This window comes from Dromiciops gliroides, chromosome 3 (assembly GCF_019393635.1).
Source record: "Dromiciops gliroides isolate mDroGli1 chromosome 3, mDroGli1.pri, whole genome shotgun sequence".
NCBI lineage: Eukaryota > Metazoa > Chordata > Mammalia > Microbiotheria > Microbiotheriidae > Dromiciops > Dromiciops gliroides.
Window position 1 is genome coordinate 347029837 of NC_057863.1, and position 17251 is coordinate 347047087.

At 37.7% G+C, this 17251-nt stretch overlaps 1 protein-coding gene across 1 annotated transcript in view; it reads right to left on the reverse strand.

Moving 5' to 3' along the window:
- NME9 (NME/NM23 family member 9) overlaps positions 1–16655 on the reverse strand; it is a 37086-nt gene extending 20431 nt beyond the window's left edge. The window contains 3 exon segments of the mRNA XM_043995846.1: positions 354–454; positions 3480–3537; positions 16482–16655. Coding sequence (XP_043851781.1) covers positions 354–454; positions 3480–3537; positions 16482–16514 — 192 coding nt within the window. The 5' untranslated portion in view covers positions 16515–16655.
- Positions 16656–17251: the final 596 nt, after the last annotated feature.

The window sequence follows — 17251 nt, forward strand, 5'->3', positions numbered from 1 at the left end:
CGGTTCTAACCAATGTGTTAATATGTGGTATGGTGCAATGAGGCTCTTGCAGGCACCTAAAAAACTTATGTTCACTTGGAAAAGACACTATAAATGGCTATCATCTCTATAATGGAGAAAATACTCCCAAGTGTAGACAAGTGTAAAGCATCCCAGAAATTGGGGGGGCATCTGAATATAGACGTTCATTGTCATAGGGAATTCTGAGTGAGGAAACTCCTCTACCAATAGATAAAATATCAATTTGAAAATGAAATTTTAAAACTTTGTTATATGAGCTTCCTTCTTACTCTTCATATGACTCATTTTTTTTCTCACATCAAAATCTTATTTTTCCCAAGATAAAATCTTACCGTAGCAAAATGAAGGTCATTTCCAACTTCAAGTTTTATTTTCCTGAAGAGACTGACCACAGGTTTGCAAGGTCCACACCAGCTTTGGTAGACATCAACCACTAGAGAATAAAATGTGCCCAAAATATCACAGACAATAATGTGGAATGTCAGGCAGCAATATAGGGAAACTATATACTTAGTGTAATATGAAGTTCTAAAATTAAATAAGGACATCTATGTTTTAACTAATTATTAAAGGGCACTTAGTGGTTATATGTGTATTTGGATTTTATATACATATATAATTTAGGCTTTACATATACAAAATTTGGATTTTTACATATGCATACATATCCACATCTATCTATATTACATATAGGTGTGTATACAAATATGTAGATATAGATAAATGTAGTTATGTATATATAACCCAACCCAAGAATGAAAATACAGATTTCTCTCATAATTTTAAAATTTAAGACATTGAACATAAATTCATTTTATAAAAATAATCTTTCTCATAAACTTGTCAAACTTCAAAAAACCACTAATGTTTGAATACTTAAAGAAGCTATGTTAATAGAGCACAGGACTGGGTAGCAGAAAGACCTGAATTTGAATCCTGGCTCATGACCATGAGCAAATTACTTTACTTCTCTGGACCTGTTTCCTCATCCTTAAAATGAGAATAAAAGCACCTACCTCACAAGGTTGTTGTGAAAATCAAATGACTTAGTGTATGCAAAGCACTTTGCAAACCTTAAAGCATTGTATAAATGATAGCTATTATAATTACATAAACACAAGCAAGAAAAGTTTGTGAATAAAATAATCAACTCCATTTGTAGTCTGTTCAACAAAACGAGTTAACTTTAACAATTGCACTATAGCTTTAGAGCTTACATTTAAAAAAAATTAAGATTTCACCTTCATCCCAATCACATTTCATCTTATTAGATTTTATGGGGGCAGCTAGGTGGCACAGTGGATAAAGCACCGGCCCTGGATTCAGGAGGATCTGAGTTCAAATCCAGACTCAGACACTTGACACTTAATAGCTGTGTGACCCTGGGCAAGTCACTTAACTCTCATTGCCCCACAAAAAAGATAGATAGATAGATAGATAGATAGATAGATAGATAGATAGATAGATAGATAGATAGATAGATAGATAGATAGATTTTGTTCTATGGCCTACTAAGATCTTTTTGAATTCTGGCTCTGTTGTCCAACATATTAGCAATGAATTTTAACATTAACTGTTGCCTGCCTCAATCTCTCCCCCCAACTGTAAAATGAGGATCATAATAGCACTTACTCCCACTTTTGTTGTAAGGATAATATGATATAATCTTTGTAAAGTACTTAGCACAGGGCCTGGTGCATAGTTGTTGCTGTTCAGTTGTTCAATCATGTCTAACTCTTTGTGACACCATTTGTCACATAGTAATTGCTTAATAATTGTTTGTCTCTTCCCCTCCCCCCCCACCCCTTCCCAATCTCCATTCCCTACATCTCTATTCTGTTGTCTGAAAATTGGATCAACATGCCAGCTACGCAAGTCATTGTTAAAATCACAAATGAATGAATATGTTTTAGGTCCAGACAATTCAATTGTTCCAGTTACAAATCTACCAAATCCATTTAAATTCACTGTTGTCTAGCCCACGTCTTTTCATCTTGTCCACAGTCCTAAATTGAGAAATGTTGCTAAGTGCCTTTCTAAAAGAAAGGTTTTATACATGCTATATATGCATCTCTGTCAAAACTATATCTACAATAATCCTGTCAAAAAAGGAAATGACCTATTCTTGATCAAGTCATGCTGGTTCATTGTGATCAATGCTTCCTTTTCTACCCTAAGTCCCACCAATCATTAATAAAGATCAAATTAAGTATGAGCTTGATATTAAGTAAATATGATTGTACTATAATCCTCTAAAAATTGGTGGTTCATGGGATAATTATTATTTTGTGTGTGTGTGTGAGGCAATTGGGGTTAAGTGACTTGCCCAGGGTCACACAGCTAGTAAGTGTCAAGTGTCTGAGATCAGATTTGAACTCAGGTCCTTCTGAATTCAGGGCCAGTGCTTTATCCACTGCACCACCTAGCTGCCCCATAATTTTTTTTTTTTTTAAAGATTAGGTCTCTCTATCTCACCCAGGCTGGAAGTGCAGGGGCTCCTTGTAGACCTGGCCCCACTCTGATTAGCTCAGTAGTTTTGACCTGCCCCATTTTCTGACCTGTCCAGTTTGCCCTTCCTTAGGCCACCAATTTCCACCACCACCCCTTACTCCAACCCCCTTGCCTTCTGGAGGGCTCACAATATTAGGGCTGAAGTTAGTGTAGAAACCCACTAGGCTTAGCCCAGAACAGCTTAGAACTCTCATAAAAGGAATCATAAGAAATCTGATAGCTTCACACTCCTAGGTAGCAAAAATTATACCTCTGCACTATCACACCTGGGGATATCACTTTATTAAATATAGTATATGAGTAACTAGACACCTCAATTCTTAACTTTCCAGAGAGTAGAGACTACTTCTGTACTTTAGTAGTTTTATAGGAATCAAAATAATTGACTAATCAGAGTAGAGAAAATCTAGAATAGTAAAAAATAAATAAATAAATAAAATGTCAAACCAATTATTGAGGTGAATTGATTCCTTGGCTGACTAAATGATTGATTAATGCCTAATCAGTCATATGTCATGGGCAGATAGGTAGTACAGTGGATAGAGTGCCAGGCCCAGAATCAGGAAGACTCATCTTCCTGAGTTCAAATCTAGCCTCAGACACTTACTACCTATGTGACCCTGTATAAGTCACTTAACCTTGTTTGCCTCAATTTCCTCCTCTGTAAAATGAGCTGGAGAAGGAAATGACAAACTACTCCAGTATCTTTGCCAAGAAAACCCCAAAGTGGTTACAGATACAACTGAAAAACAACACCTGAGTCATATGTCAAATAAATCACCTTTTGAAGTATTATGAGTCTGGAGATAATATGAAATAGTGCATACATGGTCCAAGAAGTAATGCTACAAATATGAGCACCATATTTTGGAGGGTGGAATATTAAACATTTTTAAGAGAATATATTAGAAAAATTAAACTTAGGAGTTGTTTGGTAAGTTCCCTACCTGTTAATCCTTTGGAACTGAGCATTTCCTCCCAAAGCTCCTGGTTATTGATATTGACCTGAATTAAAATCATAACAAATGGTGAGTATTGTAATGCAGTGAATCAGAAAGAAAAAAACCTTTTTCTAATAATGATTTATGTAAACTATATTGATATTATAATAATAAAGAAAAATGGTGTTTTAAATAAAAAGTAACAGCTAATAAAGACAGCAAAACCATGTCATCTACAAAAGAATATGTCATGTTAATGAAATGGGTTAATATAGTGATTATAATCTCAGGTCATGGTCATTATCTGCAAGCACATACAGAAAAATAATTTACATAATGATTATATTTTCCAAAACAAAGTGTTAGTAGGTAAAACAAAAGTCACTGGACTACAGAAATAACTACTGGCCTTCTATTAAAGTAATAGAAATCATGATAAATATGATAGTCTTAGGTATATTAACATGTTTCCTCTATCTTTGAGATAAAACAAAATTGCCTGGTTAAAAGGAGACTTCAATTATAGAAAATTTCAATTTTGAAAGTTTTGAGATGAAAAGGTTTTAAAATCACTGGAATTTTTTTTATATCACAGACATATACATATGTATGTATATTTTTGTTGTTTTGTTGTTTTTCAGCCTTGTCCACTCTTCATGGCCCCATTTGGGGTTTTCTTGGCAAAGATACTGGAGTGCTTTGCCATTTCCTTCTCCAGCTCATTTTACAGAGGAGGAACTGAAGCAAATGGTTCTAAGTGACTTGCCTAGGGTCACATAGCTGCTAAGTGTCTGAGGCTAGATTTGAACTCAGAAAGATGATCTATAGAGTGCTTGATTCCTGTGCCACCTGTGTGAGTATAGGTATATGTGTGTATGTATGTATCTAAACATATATACATATATATATATACACTACTTGTATAATCATTTATAATTACAATGTTAGCTTATAATATAATGAAATTATGTTATTAATATATTATTTGTACATATGTATTAATAAGCAACATTTTAGTTCCCCAAACATCCTAGATCATATTTAGGGTATAGCAATTAGTCTATTATTGACTGCAATGACATTATCTTTAAAAATGACAATGCATACATATTATTAAGGTGGGCAGTATAGTAAAAGTGAAAAGAGCACTGAATTCACTGAATTAAGAATCCAAAATGAACCCCTATTTCTTTTGCTCTCTAACAGCATTACCTTGAATAGTATCTGGACCTCAGTTTTCTCATATATAAATGTAGAGGGATTTTGCCTAGAAATTCTCCAAAAAAATATTTGGATACTCTGATGTATCTGTAATCTCTGTGATGAGCACACTCCCTCCAATAGTGCAAGTTGTTACACAGTCATGCCTTCTCATCCTGGATGCCTTTTGTCTTCTTATCTTTTTCTTTTTTTTTTTTTTTTAGTGAGGCAATTGGGGTTAAGTGACTTGCCCAGGGTCACACAGCTAGTAAGTGTTGAGTGTCTAAGGCTGGATTTGAACTCAGGTAGTCCTGAATCCAGGGCCAGTGGTCTATCCACTGTGTCACCTAGCTGCCCCCAAAATTTGCTCTTTATTTTTTATTTATTTTTTATTTTTTTTAGTGAGGCAGTTGGGGTTAAGTGACTTGCCCAGGGTCACACAGCTAGTAAGTGTTAAGTGTCTGAGGCCGGATTTGAACTCAGGTACTCCTGACTCCAGGGCCGATGCTCTATCCACTGCACCATCTAGCTGCCCCGTCTTCTTATCTTTTAATAAATCTTCACAGTATCTAATGAAACTACTGGAGAGACTCTTAACATTTTATGTATACCAACCAAATCAACTCTGTGGGCTGTCCAGCAGGTATTCCTTCTTATTGTTATAAGACCAGTCCATTTATTTTTCCTGTCAAATATGTCTGTACTGACATTCTTTTAGACCAGAGGTGTCAGACATAGGTCCTGGACCTCATGACGCCTGAGTGTAACCCAAGCCAGATTAAAAGGTAATTGAAGGGCAGCTAGGTGGTGCAGTGGATAGAGAAGAGGACCTGAGTTCAAGTCTGTCCTCAGACACGACACTAGCTGTGTGACTCTGGGCAAGTCACTTAACCCTAATTGCCTCACCAATAAAAAAAATAAAGAGAGCTGCTATAAATATTTTTGTACATGTTGGTTTCTTTCCCTTCTCTATGATTTCTTTAGGATATAGACCTAGTAGTGGTATTACTGGGTCAAAGGGTATTCATAGTTTTATAGCCCTTTGGGCATAGTTCCAAACTGCTGTCCACAATGGTTGGATCAGTTCATAACTCCAACAATGCATTAGTGTTCCAATTTTTCTACAGCTTCTCCAACATTTATTGTTTTCCTTTTTTGTCATATTAGCCAATGTGATAGGTGTGAGGTGGTACCGCAGTGCTGTTTTAATCTGCATTTCTCTAAGCAATAGTGATTTAGAGCATTTTTTTTCATATGGCAATAGATATCTTTGATTTCTTCATCTGAAAACTGCCTTTTCATATCCTTTGACCATTTCTCAATTGGGGAATGACTTACATTCTTATAAATTTGATTCAGTTCCCTATATATTTTAGAAGTGAGGCCTTTCTCAGAAATACTGGCTCTAAAAATTATTTCCCAGCTTTCTGCTCCCCTTCTAACTTTGGCTGCATTACTTTTTTGTTATTCTTTCTAGGAATCTTGGATTATTTGAACATGTAACTAGAAGATTCTGTATTGGAGGAGAGCCTTCAGGGTAGTATTTTGCTGTCCTGAATCAAATGCTTTTTCAGTTAACATATAATGAACACAGTATGACCTTGTCTTCTCTGTACCTTTCTAGCAATACATCCCTGTAATGATGTGGTCTGCTATAGAATGTTCTTTGTGAAAGCCCATCTATTCCTTTCTCATACTATTGTCAATTATATCCTTAATGTATGTGAATATTATTCTCATTTTGCATTCACCTTGTGAGAAAATAATTATTAATAATGGATTTCTTGGGAAACTCAAATCAGTTTCTCAGTGCTTTCCCCTGCCCCACTCCTCCAGAAAGTCCACTTTTCCTTAATCTGGGAACAAAAGAAATGTCTAGCTCAGTGAAGGACTGTTGGGATCAAACCAGACCTAAATAATGGACTTTGCCCAGAACAACTTCAGTGAGGGCCTTTTGTATACTTCTCTGAAGTCATCTGTAGAGTTCATTTTAATTCAGAACACCTTCAGATCATGTCAACCAATGGAATTGAATGATGCTAACCATTGGCTTTAATCAATGTATAGTGACCCACCTCTATCAGAAGAGGATAAGAACTCTTGGAAGACATCATTGGGGTCTTTTGGGGTTTTAGAGAGTCTCTCAATCTCTTTTATTTATTTATTTATCTTCGGTGAGGCAATTGGGGTTGTAACTTGCCCAGAGTCACACAGCTAGTAAGTGTTAAATGTCTGAGTCTGGATTTGAACTCAGGTCCTCCTGACTCCAGGGCCAGTTCTCTATCCATTGTGCCACTTAGCTGCCCCCCTCTCAATCTCTTTTAGGACAGCATGGGTCTTCTGGGGCTTTTATCCTGCTCCTGATAACTGCCATGCTGAAGCTCTCTCCCTGCTTCCTGCCTGAGACCATGAGAAGTTAGGGAGACAGGTGGTCAATCCTTTACTGGTGTAATATTAATAAAATGATAATATGCTTACCCCAAACTGATATCTATAGCAATAATAATTATTTGAAAAAACACAACCTCCACACAGCTCTCTCAGAAAGCTATCATACCTGAGCTGGTTTAAAGTACAGCTACATTGTTTCTAGCATTTTTCTTGCTTAAGTCCTATCCTATTACTGGGATCTTTGAGGGCAATTTCTGGCATTCAATATCAAGATGTTTCATCTGAACCCAGATCTTCTTACTGCATACTGAAGTTTATAATGGGAACAATTCAACTATATTCCACTTACTGCTCTGTTTCAAATGAGTATCAGGCATTTTAATTAACTAGACCATACTAATAAAACCATACATTTGTATAGAACTTTTTATTTTTAAGAAACTTGATTCTTATTACAAGATTAGGTAGGTAGAGTCAGACTATTACTATTTTGTGGAATGTAACCTGTCTCAAGCCCAGATCATTTGCATAAATCTCTCCTCATTGGTGGAAAGAATGATTGGCTGATGAATGCCTGTGTGAGGAGGAATAGAGTTGAACATAGACCTTTAGAGATGAGACCCTCTTCTTTCTTGTTTCTAGAGAGGATAACTGGTTCCAGATTTTCTATAGGGAAAGATGTGTGAAGAAAGAGAAGACTTTGGAAGACATGTCAAGGAGGCTATTTCCACCTACGTGTTTGCCTTCTAAAATCTGATCTTTTTCTCCACTGCTCTCTCTCTGAAGAGTCTAGAACTGGGTATGTCCTCTCTTCAAGTAGAAAAGAAGTATGTCTTCTCTCCACAGTTCTAGAACCAACTTATTCCCTCACACAAGCACTCAGCATCCAGTCATTATTCTCTCCACCCAAGAAGAGAATCCTATTCAAATGATTGAGGCTTGAGACGGGCTACATATGCTCTCTACACTCCTGAGGTGGTGCTCTTTCCCACAGTCAATGCTGCCTCCTGCTGGGGTAAAGAGGAAAGATTAGGAACATTTTTTAAAAGTCTTAGATAAAAACTAAAAGTAATTACGATGTCTCAGAAGAGAATAAAGCCATTCTGTTTTTAAAATGACTTCTGTATAGGAGATCTGGTAGCAGGAGATGGAAAGGAAGGATTTGGCTGGTTTGGGTTTTTTTCTGAACTCCCTACTGGGAAGCAATTATTTGCTAAGAACACAAATCATCACAAGGGGTGGGGAGGGGGACCAGCATGATTAAAATTCTGTTGATGAAATATCCATTAAGAGAAGCACAGACTTTTCTCTTTTTTTTTGCAGGGCAAAGGGGGTTAATGACTTGCCCAGGGTCACACAGCTAGTAAGTGTCAAGTGTCTGAGGCCACATTTGAACTCAGGTACTCCTGAATCCAGGGCCAGTGCTTTACCCACTGCGCCACCTAGCTGCCCCTAGAAGCACAGATTTTTAAAAAAGAAAGCAATTGTTCAATTCAACAAGCTAGAGTTATCTTCCACAGGTCTAGTCAAAAAAAGAATGAAAGAAAAACACTGTATAAATACACATAATATTTTGATAACATCATATAAAATTTTAAAGCAGTAAATTCACTGGATATAAATGGGGGGGGGATTCTTAGCTAAGTTAACCTGCATTTTAAATATTAAAAACTATGTCTGTTTCTTTGTGTGCAGATGTTCATTTTGGTACCTTTGGAACTTGTGCATCAATATTTGTTTTTTACTCATTTTTTATTGCACATTTAAAAATGAGGTCTTATCCTTTGCATAATCTCCATATAAGCAGTCATTGGATTCAATGAGCTGCTCTGCTTTTCCCAGGACCTCTACTCTGAAGATCCCACAACATCCATCCAACCCACCTCGGATCCCACTGTGTGGTACTGACTATAGAATTCTTGCCTCTATCACTTCCCATTGTTTTTCTGAATTCCCTAAACTCTGGAACTCTGGCTGGGAAAACTGTAGGCTTCCCTTTCATCTCAACTCTTTTCCCCCTTCTCCCTGAAAGAGCATACTACCCACCTATATGTTTTAAAGGGTTATTGTAGAGGGGTGAACTTAAGGATGGAACTATAGCAATAGGCATAAAGGGGTGAAGGTTTACAAATTGCATGATTGATTATTGTGGTTTAATCCAGTAATTATTCAACTTTTTGCGTCAAGAACTTCTTTGGGGATCAGGTGGAACCTATGTACCTCTTCTCAGAATAATACTTTATCCTATGCCCAAAAGGCTATGGGACTGTGCATACCCTTTGACCCAGTAATACCACTACTAGGTCTGTATCCCAAAGAGATCACAGAAAAGGGAAAAGTACCCACATGTACAAAAATATTTATAGCAGCTCTCTTTGTGGTGGCAAAAAATTGGAAATCAAGGGAATGCCCATCAGTTGGGGAATAGCTGAACAAGTTTTAGTATATGAATGTAATGGAATATTATTGTGCTGTAAGAAATGATGAACAGGAGGATTTCAGAAAAACCTCCTGCGTTCGCCACCTAGCTGCCCCCATGACATCAATTTTTTTAAAGTGTGTTCCAACTTCTCTTCCTCCCTTCCTCCCCACCCCCACCCACAAGAACTCAAGAAATTCAATATACATTATACATGAGTAGTCATGCAAAACATCTCCACATTAGCCAGGTTGTGAAAGAAAACAGTCAAAAACAAAACTTCAGATTAAGGAACTATCAAAAAAAATTTATGTTTCAATCTGTTTTCGGATATCATCAGTTCTTTCTCTGTAGATAGATTGCAATTTGTATAAGTCTTTCAGAGTTATATTGGATCATTGCATTGCTGAAAATAACCCCATCCTTCACAGCAGATCATTTTACACTATTGCTGTTATTTTATATACAGTACATTTCACTCTGCTTCAGTTCATGTAGGTCTTTCCAGGTTGTTCTGATAGCATCCTATTCATCATAACTTCTATATAGTACCTTAAACTTGACAAAGAATTTTCTTCACAATAGCCCAGAAAAGTAAGTACCATAAGTTTTGCCATTATAATCAATCATCATAACTGGGTGGGATATAGTAGACTTGAATCAGTTTAGACTCTGCGGATGAATTTGGAAAGTACCCAGCCCCCAGTCCCTGTTATTGCTAGACCACTCTGTCCATATTCCATCCCACTTCTAAAACACATCTCCTGCCTTGTTCTTTGGCCAAGTAGGAAAGCTATGTTTCATCCTAGAGGCAACTGGAAGTCACTGGAGTCATCTGGGTGGGGGAGTGGACTTAGTTAGATCTGTGCTCAAGGAAAATTATATCAGCAGTATATGGGATGGATTGGAGTGAAATAAGACTTGACATAGGAAGACCAATTAAGCAGCTGTTGAAATAAGATAAGCAAGAACTAAGGTGATAGCTGTGTGAACAAAGAGGTTATTTGAAAACAATTTTGTAAAGATAACATCAACAAAAATTGGTAACTGATTAGACAGGTGGTGCAAGGAATTGAGGCAATGAGGATGATGATTAAGTCAGAAGCTTGCGATATGGGAAGGATGGTGATACTTTCATCAGAAATAGGGAGAGGGGGGCAGCTAGGTGGCACAATGGATAGAGCACTGGGCCTGGATTCAGGAGGACCTGAGTTCAAATCCGGCCTCAGACACTTAACACTTACTAGCTGTGTGACCCTGGGCAAGTCACTTAACCCCAACTGCCTCACCAACAACAAGAAAGAAAAGAAATAGGGAGAGGCAGAGGCAAGATGGCAGAATGATAGGAAGCAATGTCATGAGCTCCTTTCCATTAAATCCTCCTAATAGATCTAGAAAACACACCAGACTGGATCTTGATGGTGAAATCAAGGGAAAAACCCACAGCAAGTCATTTGTCCAGCCAAGTTCAGCATAAGAAGACAGACAAAGAGGTCTGGAGACATTGGACAAAGAGTCAGACCAGGAACATACTATAAGAGGAGCAACCTGCACCTAGGAGAAGCTGTACATAAAAGCACAAAGAAGTCATACTCCTAAACCCACACCAAGCTGTGGGGACAGGTGGTTTTTTTACCTACCACCTACTTCCAGGTCACAGATCCAGGGTGGAATGAGAAGGGGACCTGCACAGAGTAGTGGAAGTCCCAGCGTAGGAGGCCTTGGGAGATACAAAGAAAAAGGAAGTTTAGAAGCCAGCAGCAGTTGCATCAGTGGTATGACTTAGATTTCAGGCTTCAAGCAGGGTCTCACTTCCAACACATAATTCATCCTGTAGAAGAATAACCAGTGAACGAATCCCAGACCAAAGGGGAGCCTACAATTCTGCTGCTTTGAGACAACAGATATTTCCAGCTGGCTGATAGAGTAGAGTCCTGCATCAATCTATTCTTGCTCACCCCCAGGTCAGGAAATTACAGACCTTAGACCAGGGGGCCACAATCAAACTTCCCCTTGGGCCAGACTGCTTTGGGAGCAATGGAAGTTTCCAGGTCACCAGTGTGTCCTTGAGATCCTGAAATAACATAATACCCAATAACCCCAAGAAAGCATAAACAGAATCAGCCCAGACCTGCCATCTAGAAGTACCACAGAGCTCAGCCCTAAAATCAAGTCTGAAGTCAGAAAGTAGGCTGGAAGAATGAGGAAACATAAACAAAAAACGACCCCACCATATTGGATATAATGGTGGGAGGAATGCTCAAAACATAAACACAAAGGAGAATGACTCCAAAATATCTACAAACAATGCCTCAGAGAAAAACACAGCTTGGGCACAAACACAAATAGAATTCCTGGAACAGTTGGAGAAAGAATTTTTTCAAAAGATTACAATGTTTTTATAAATAGAATGAAAGCACTTGAGGAAAAAAATGGAAAAAAATGAGAGATATAGAAAAAAGAACTGAAAAGAGAATTAAAAGCTTTGAACAAGAGGTACAAAACTTTGTCCAAACAACAAACTCCCTAAAAATGGATAGACCAAACAGAAGCCAAAGACACAACAAAAAGCATTCTTTAAAAAGTCAAGAAGCTGAAAAAATAGAAGACAATGTTAAGTAACTCATAGCAAAGACAACTGACTTGGAAAAGGGATTTGAGGTGAAAAAAAAAATTTAAGAATTATTGGACTAGCTAACTGCCATGACCAAAACAGGGAGTGGGGCTGGAAGACATGTTTCAGGAAATCTTAAAACTGGCCAGATCTCTTACAACCAAAGGACAAAATGGAAATAGAAAGAATCCATTGATCACCCCCTGAAAGAAAGCCCCAAATGAAAACTTTTGGGAATGTCATAGCCAAAATCCAGACCTTCCGGGTCAAAGAAAAAAATAATGCAAGAAGCCAGAAAAACAGAATTCAAGTACTGAAGAGCCAGTCAGAAACACACAGAATTTAGCAACCACAACACTAATGGAGAAGAGAACTTGGAATATGATATTCCAGAAGGCAAAGGATCTAGGTTTACAGCCAAAAATAACTTACCCAGCTAAACTGAGTATGGTATTACAAGGATGAGGGGGTTATGGGGGGTGGGGGAGAAGATAGACTTTGAATGAAATAAAGGATGTTTAAGTAATCTTGATGAAAATACAAAACCTGAAGAGAAATTTTGAAGTACAAACATGAGTGAAGAGAAAAATAGAAAGTAAACATGAAAGAACAACAGTAAAGGGTGTGGGGTGTGTGTGTGTGTACTGCAAGCAACACAGTGACTACCCACAATTTGTATGGACTCATGGTGAACTCCTAAGGACCTTCTAACAGTGAGATGATAGACTCAAGGAACACTGACTGAGCCCGCAACCCTTTTTTCTTTTTACATAGAGAATAAGAAATTTTGTTTGTAACAAGGGTTTTGTTTTTCTTGCTTTCTCAATGGGAAGAAGGAGGAAAGTCAGAGAGAAAGAAGACTAATCTTTGTTTGAAAATAAAATTTAATTGAAAAACGGAATTAGAGAAGTTTCAAAGAGAGGAGAGCTTGGGAGAAAGATAACGAGTTCAGTTTTGGATATGTTAAGCTTGAGATGTCTCTGGGACATCCCCTTTGATATACCCAATTGGCAATTGGTGATGCAGGAATGAAGCTTAGGGGAGAGACTGAGGCTGGATATATAGATCTGGGAGCCATCTACATAATATTGATAGTTAAACCCATAGGAACTAATAACTTGAGGGGGACAGAAAGGGGGAAATAGAGAGGGAAAAATAGAAAGAAACAAAGAAAGAGTCTAGGATAGAACTTGAGGAAACATCTATAGTTGAGGGGTGTGATATAGATGAAGAGTCAGCCAAGGGGACTGAGACAAAGGGATCAGACAGGTAGCAGGAAACCAGGAAGAGTAGTATCAACAAAACCTCAGAGCTGAGAGAGTATCCTGGAGGAGAGTATGGTCAACAGTGTCAAATGCAGAAGATAGGTCTAGATCAAAGCTTCTTAAACTGTGGGTTTCAATCCCATATGGGGTTGAGTAATTGAATGTGGGCAGGGAGGGATTGAAAAAAATTTGGCAACAGTAAAAGGTTATGTATACTTATTTTACATACCTATATACCCAGGGTTGTATAAAAAATTTCTCTGGCAAAAAGCTGTCTTGAGTGGAAAAAGTTTAAGAAGCCCTGGTCTAGATTAATGATGAAGACTTAGAGTTGGCCATAAAGAGCTAACTCATAAACTGAAAACTGATACAATGATAAAATAGGCATGAAAATGAAAGAATTTGGGGCACTAGGTGGTGCAGTGGATCACTTAACCCCAATTGCCTCACCAAAAAAAAAAACAAAAAACCAAACCAAAAACTGAAAGAATTGGTATTTTGTTCATCAAAAGTTGTTTATTTTTCTTTAAAGGAAGAGTATATTTAGAGTGTATTCCAAAGATATAAAAATAAAGATATCAATAAATATGAATATACCCTTGCAAGCAAAGGTATATTTAAAATTGGGGCAGCTAGGTGGCAAAGTGGATAGAGCACTGGCCCTGGAGTCAGAAGGAGAGTTAAAATCTCACCTCAGACATTTACTATCTGTGTGACGTTGGGCAAGTCACTTAACTCTATGCCTTAATCATCCAGGGTCATCTCCAGTCTTCCTGATATATATCTTGCCATTGGACACAGATGTGGCTCTCATAAAGTTGGTGCCCTTTCACAGCCATCCCTCACTTAAATCCAATTAAATGCAAGTCATGACATCACCCCAAAGTCATGGTCCTCTTTAAGAATGAAGGAAAAACAACAATATTTAAAATCAATTAGAAATATAAAAGCAGATATTAATAAATATAAATATACCCTCACCTTGTTTAAAACTTTGTTTAAATTTCTTTAAAAAGCTTTTGTTGTATTTTGTTTCAAGCAAGGTATATTTAAAATTAGGACAGCTAGGTGCCACAGTGGATAGAGTGCCTGGCTCATCTTCCTGAGTTCAAATCTGGCCTTGGACACTTATTAGCTATGTGACTCTGAGCTAGTCACTTTAACCATTTGCCTCAGTTTCCTCATCTGTAAAATGAGCTGGCAAAGGAAATGGCAAACCACTCCAGGATCTCTTCCAAGAAAACCCCAAATGGACTCACTCATAGAGAGTTGGACACAACTGAAAATGGCCAAACAACAAATATTCAAAATTAATTACAGAGATGTAAAAACAAAGATATCAATAAAAATTTAAAGAAATCAAATGTATTACAGAAACATTTTCCAACAACTAATGCCATTTAAAGTAGATTTCAGGTTCTAATTTGGTATAAAAAAAGAGAATAGATTTAGAGGTGGAAGAACTTTAGAGGCCATCATGTTCATCTCTCTCCTTTTCTAGATGGGGAAAATGAAACACAGAGAGGTTGAGTGATTTGTCCAGAGTTATACTACTGGTACCCAGCTTCCTCCCACCATTCTAGTGGGGTTTGGGGTTTTTTTTGTTTGTTTGTTCGTTTTTTTTTTTTTAGTGAAAAATAAGAACAATCTTTCATTTAAGATGTCACAAAGTCCACTTTTTTCAGGTTAAACATTTTTTATTTATATTTTTCCAATCTCTATTCCTCCTTCCCTCCCTCCCCTACCCCCGTCTTGAGGTGGCAAACAATCCAATATGGGTTATACATATATGATCATACAAAACATCATCATATTTGTCACTTAATGAAAGCATGTGAAAAATAGCATGCTTCAGCCTGTTCCATCAATATCAGTTCTTTTTTTGGAGGCCGAGAGTATGTTCCATCAGTATTCTTTTGGGATTGTCTTGGATTATTATATTGTTAAGAATAGGTAAGTCATTCAAATATTGCTATCTCTGTGTACAGTGTTCTCTTGGTTCTGCTCACTTCCCAATACATCATTTCATACATGTCTTTCCAAGCTTTTTTGAAGTCATCCTGTTTGTCATTTCTTACTGCATAGTAATATTCCATTACCAACATGTACCACAGTTTATTTAGCCACTCCCTAATTGATGGGCATACCTTTGATTTCCAATTTTTAGCCACCACAAAAAGAGCAGCTAGTGTTCTTACACCTTACTCCCCAACACTTATTCTTTGATCTAAGGACACTGGCCTCCTGGCTGTTCCACAAACAAGACATTGTGTTTCTGGAGTGGGGCATTTTCCTTGCCTGGAGAGCTCTCCCTCCTCCGCTGGTACTACAGAACTCCCTGTTTTCCTTTAAGTCCCAATTAAAATCGCACCTCCTACAGGAAGCCTTCCCTAGCCCCTTAATTCCAGTACTTTCCACTCTCTTAATTATTTCCTATTTTTCCTGCACAAAGTTTGTTTTGTATATATTTGTTTGCATGTTGTCTTCCCCATTAGATAGTAAGCTTCTTGACGGCAGGGACTGTCTTTTGCCTCTTTTGGCACAGAGCTTAGCACAATGAGTGTCACGTAATAATCGCTTACTAAATGTTTAATGAATGAATTATGAATTGGCATATAAACCCAGATCTTCCTGATTCCAAGTTTAAAGCACTACAAAAGCTGGAAATTTAGACTGTCTGGACTAAAAGAGATCTTAGAAATGAGCTAGTTGGGGCAGCTAGGTGGCACAGTGGATAGAGCACCGGCCCTGGAGTCAGGAGTACCTGAGTTGAAAACTGGCCTCAGACACTTAACACTTACTAGCTGTGTGACCCTGGGCAAGTCACTTAACCCCAATTGCCGCACTTAAAAAAACAAACAAACAAACAAAAAAGAAATGAGCTAGTGCAAATACCTCATTTTAATGATAAGGAAAATTTAGAGGTAAGAGGACACGCCGAAGGTCACAGGGTAGAGAGTTTGTATTTAAACCCAGGTCTTGATTCCGAAACCAGGGTTCTTTCCACTAAAAACCATATTGTCCCCCCCAAAATATAAAAACAAACCCATATTGCTACACACACCATCCTGCCTTTCTTCCCCAATAAAATGCTTGAAACGAACAGTAACTGTGCTTACCTGCAAACCTATTTCCTTCTTCTTACTCACCATGTTGCTTCAAAGAAAATATAACCAATTTCCCACAGTACAGTAACAGGAGACTTGTAGCAAAGTACCTCTTGTGTTAGGGCGCTACCATGGGAACAGTTTCCAGAGCCGTACTTTTTTTTTTTTAAGTACCAGTAACGTACGTAACAAAGTAAAACATTTGAAACACTTTTTTCCACCCTACCTCGTTATTTTACAGATCGCGGGGCACTTTAATATAGTGTTTTTAAAAATGAGAAGTTGTATCAAAGCGACTGTTACCCATGAAATAAAGTAAAAATTAAGAAGGGGAGGCAGAGCTTCCACAAGCCGGGGAGACGACAGCGGCGGCGGCTCATTGCTTTGCATTTCTTAAATGCTTTTTCAGATTCAGGAACTGAAAAAAAGCTGTGAACGTTGTTTGACCTGAAAGAGCTGGGTTTCCTACTGGACTGCAGAGTTGTTGTCTATTAAGCTACATGAGGCCCTGCAGTCAAACCACATGAAAGCAAACACTACACTATTACTAAATTTCTACTATGAATTCCTGAAATACAGAGACACTAGTAAACATCACGTACACGCATATTGCAGTTCTGAGAACTTGTGTTCTATCAGACCCAAAGCTAGTCGTCATGGCAACCCAGTTTTTTCTCCTTTCCTTTTCCTCTCTTACGTAAGATTCTTTTCTATGCGCTTCCCCAATGGTTCTGGTCTTTAACTAGTTTCCTCTAACTATAGTTTAGTCCAGGGCTTCTTAA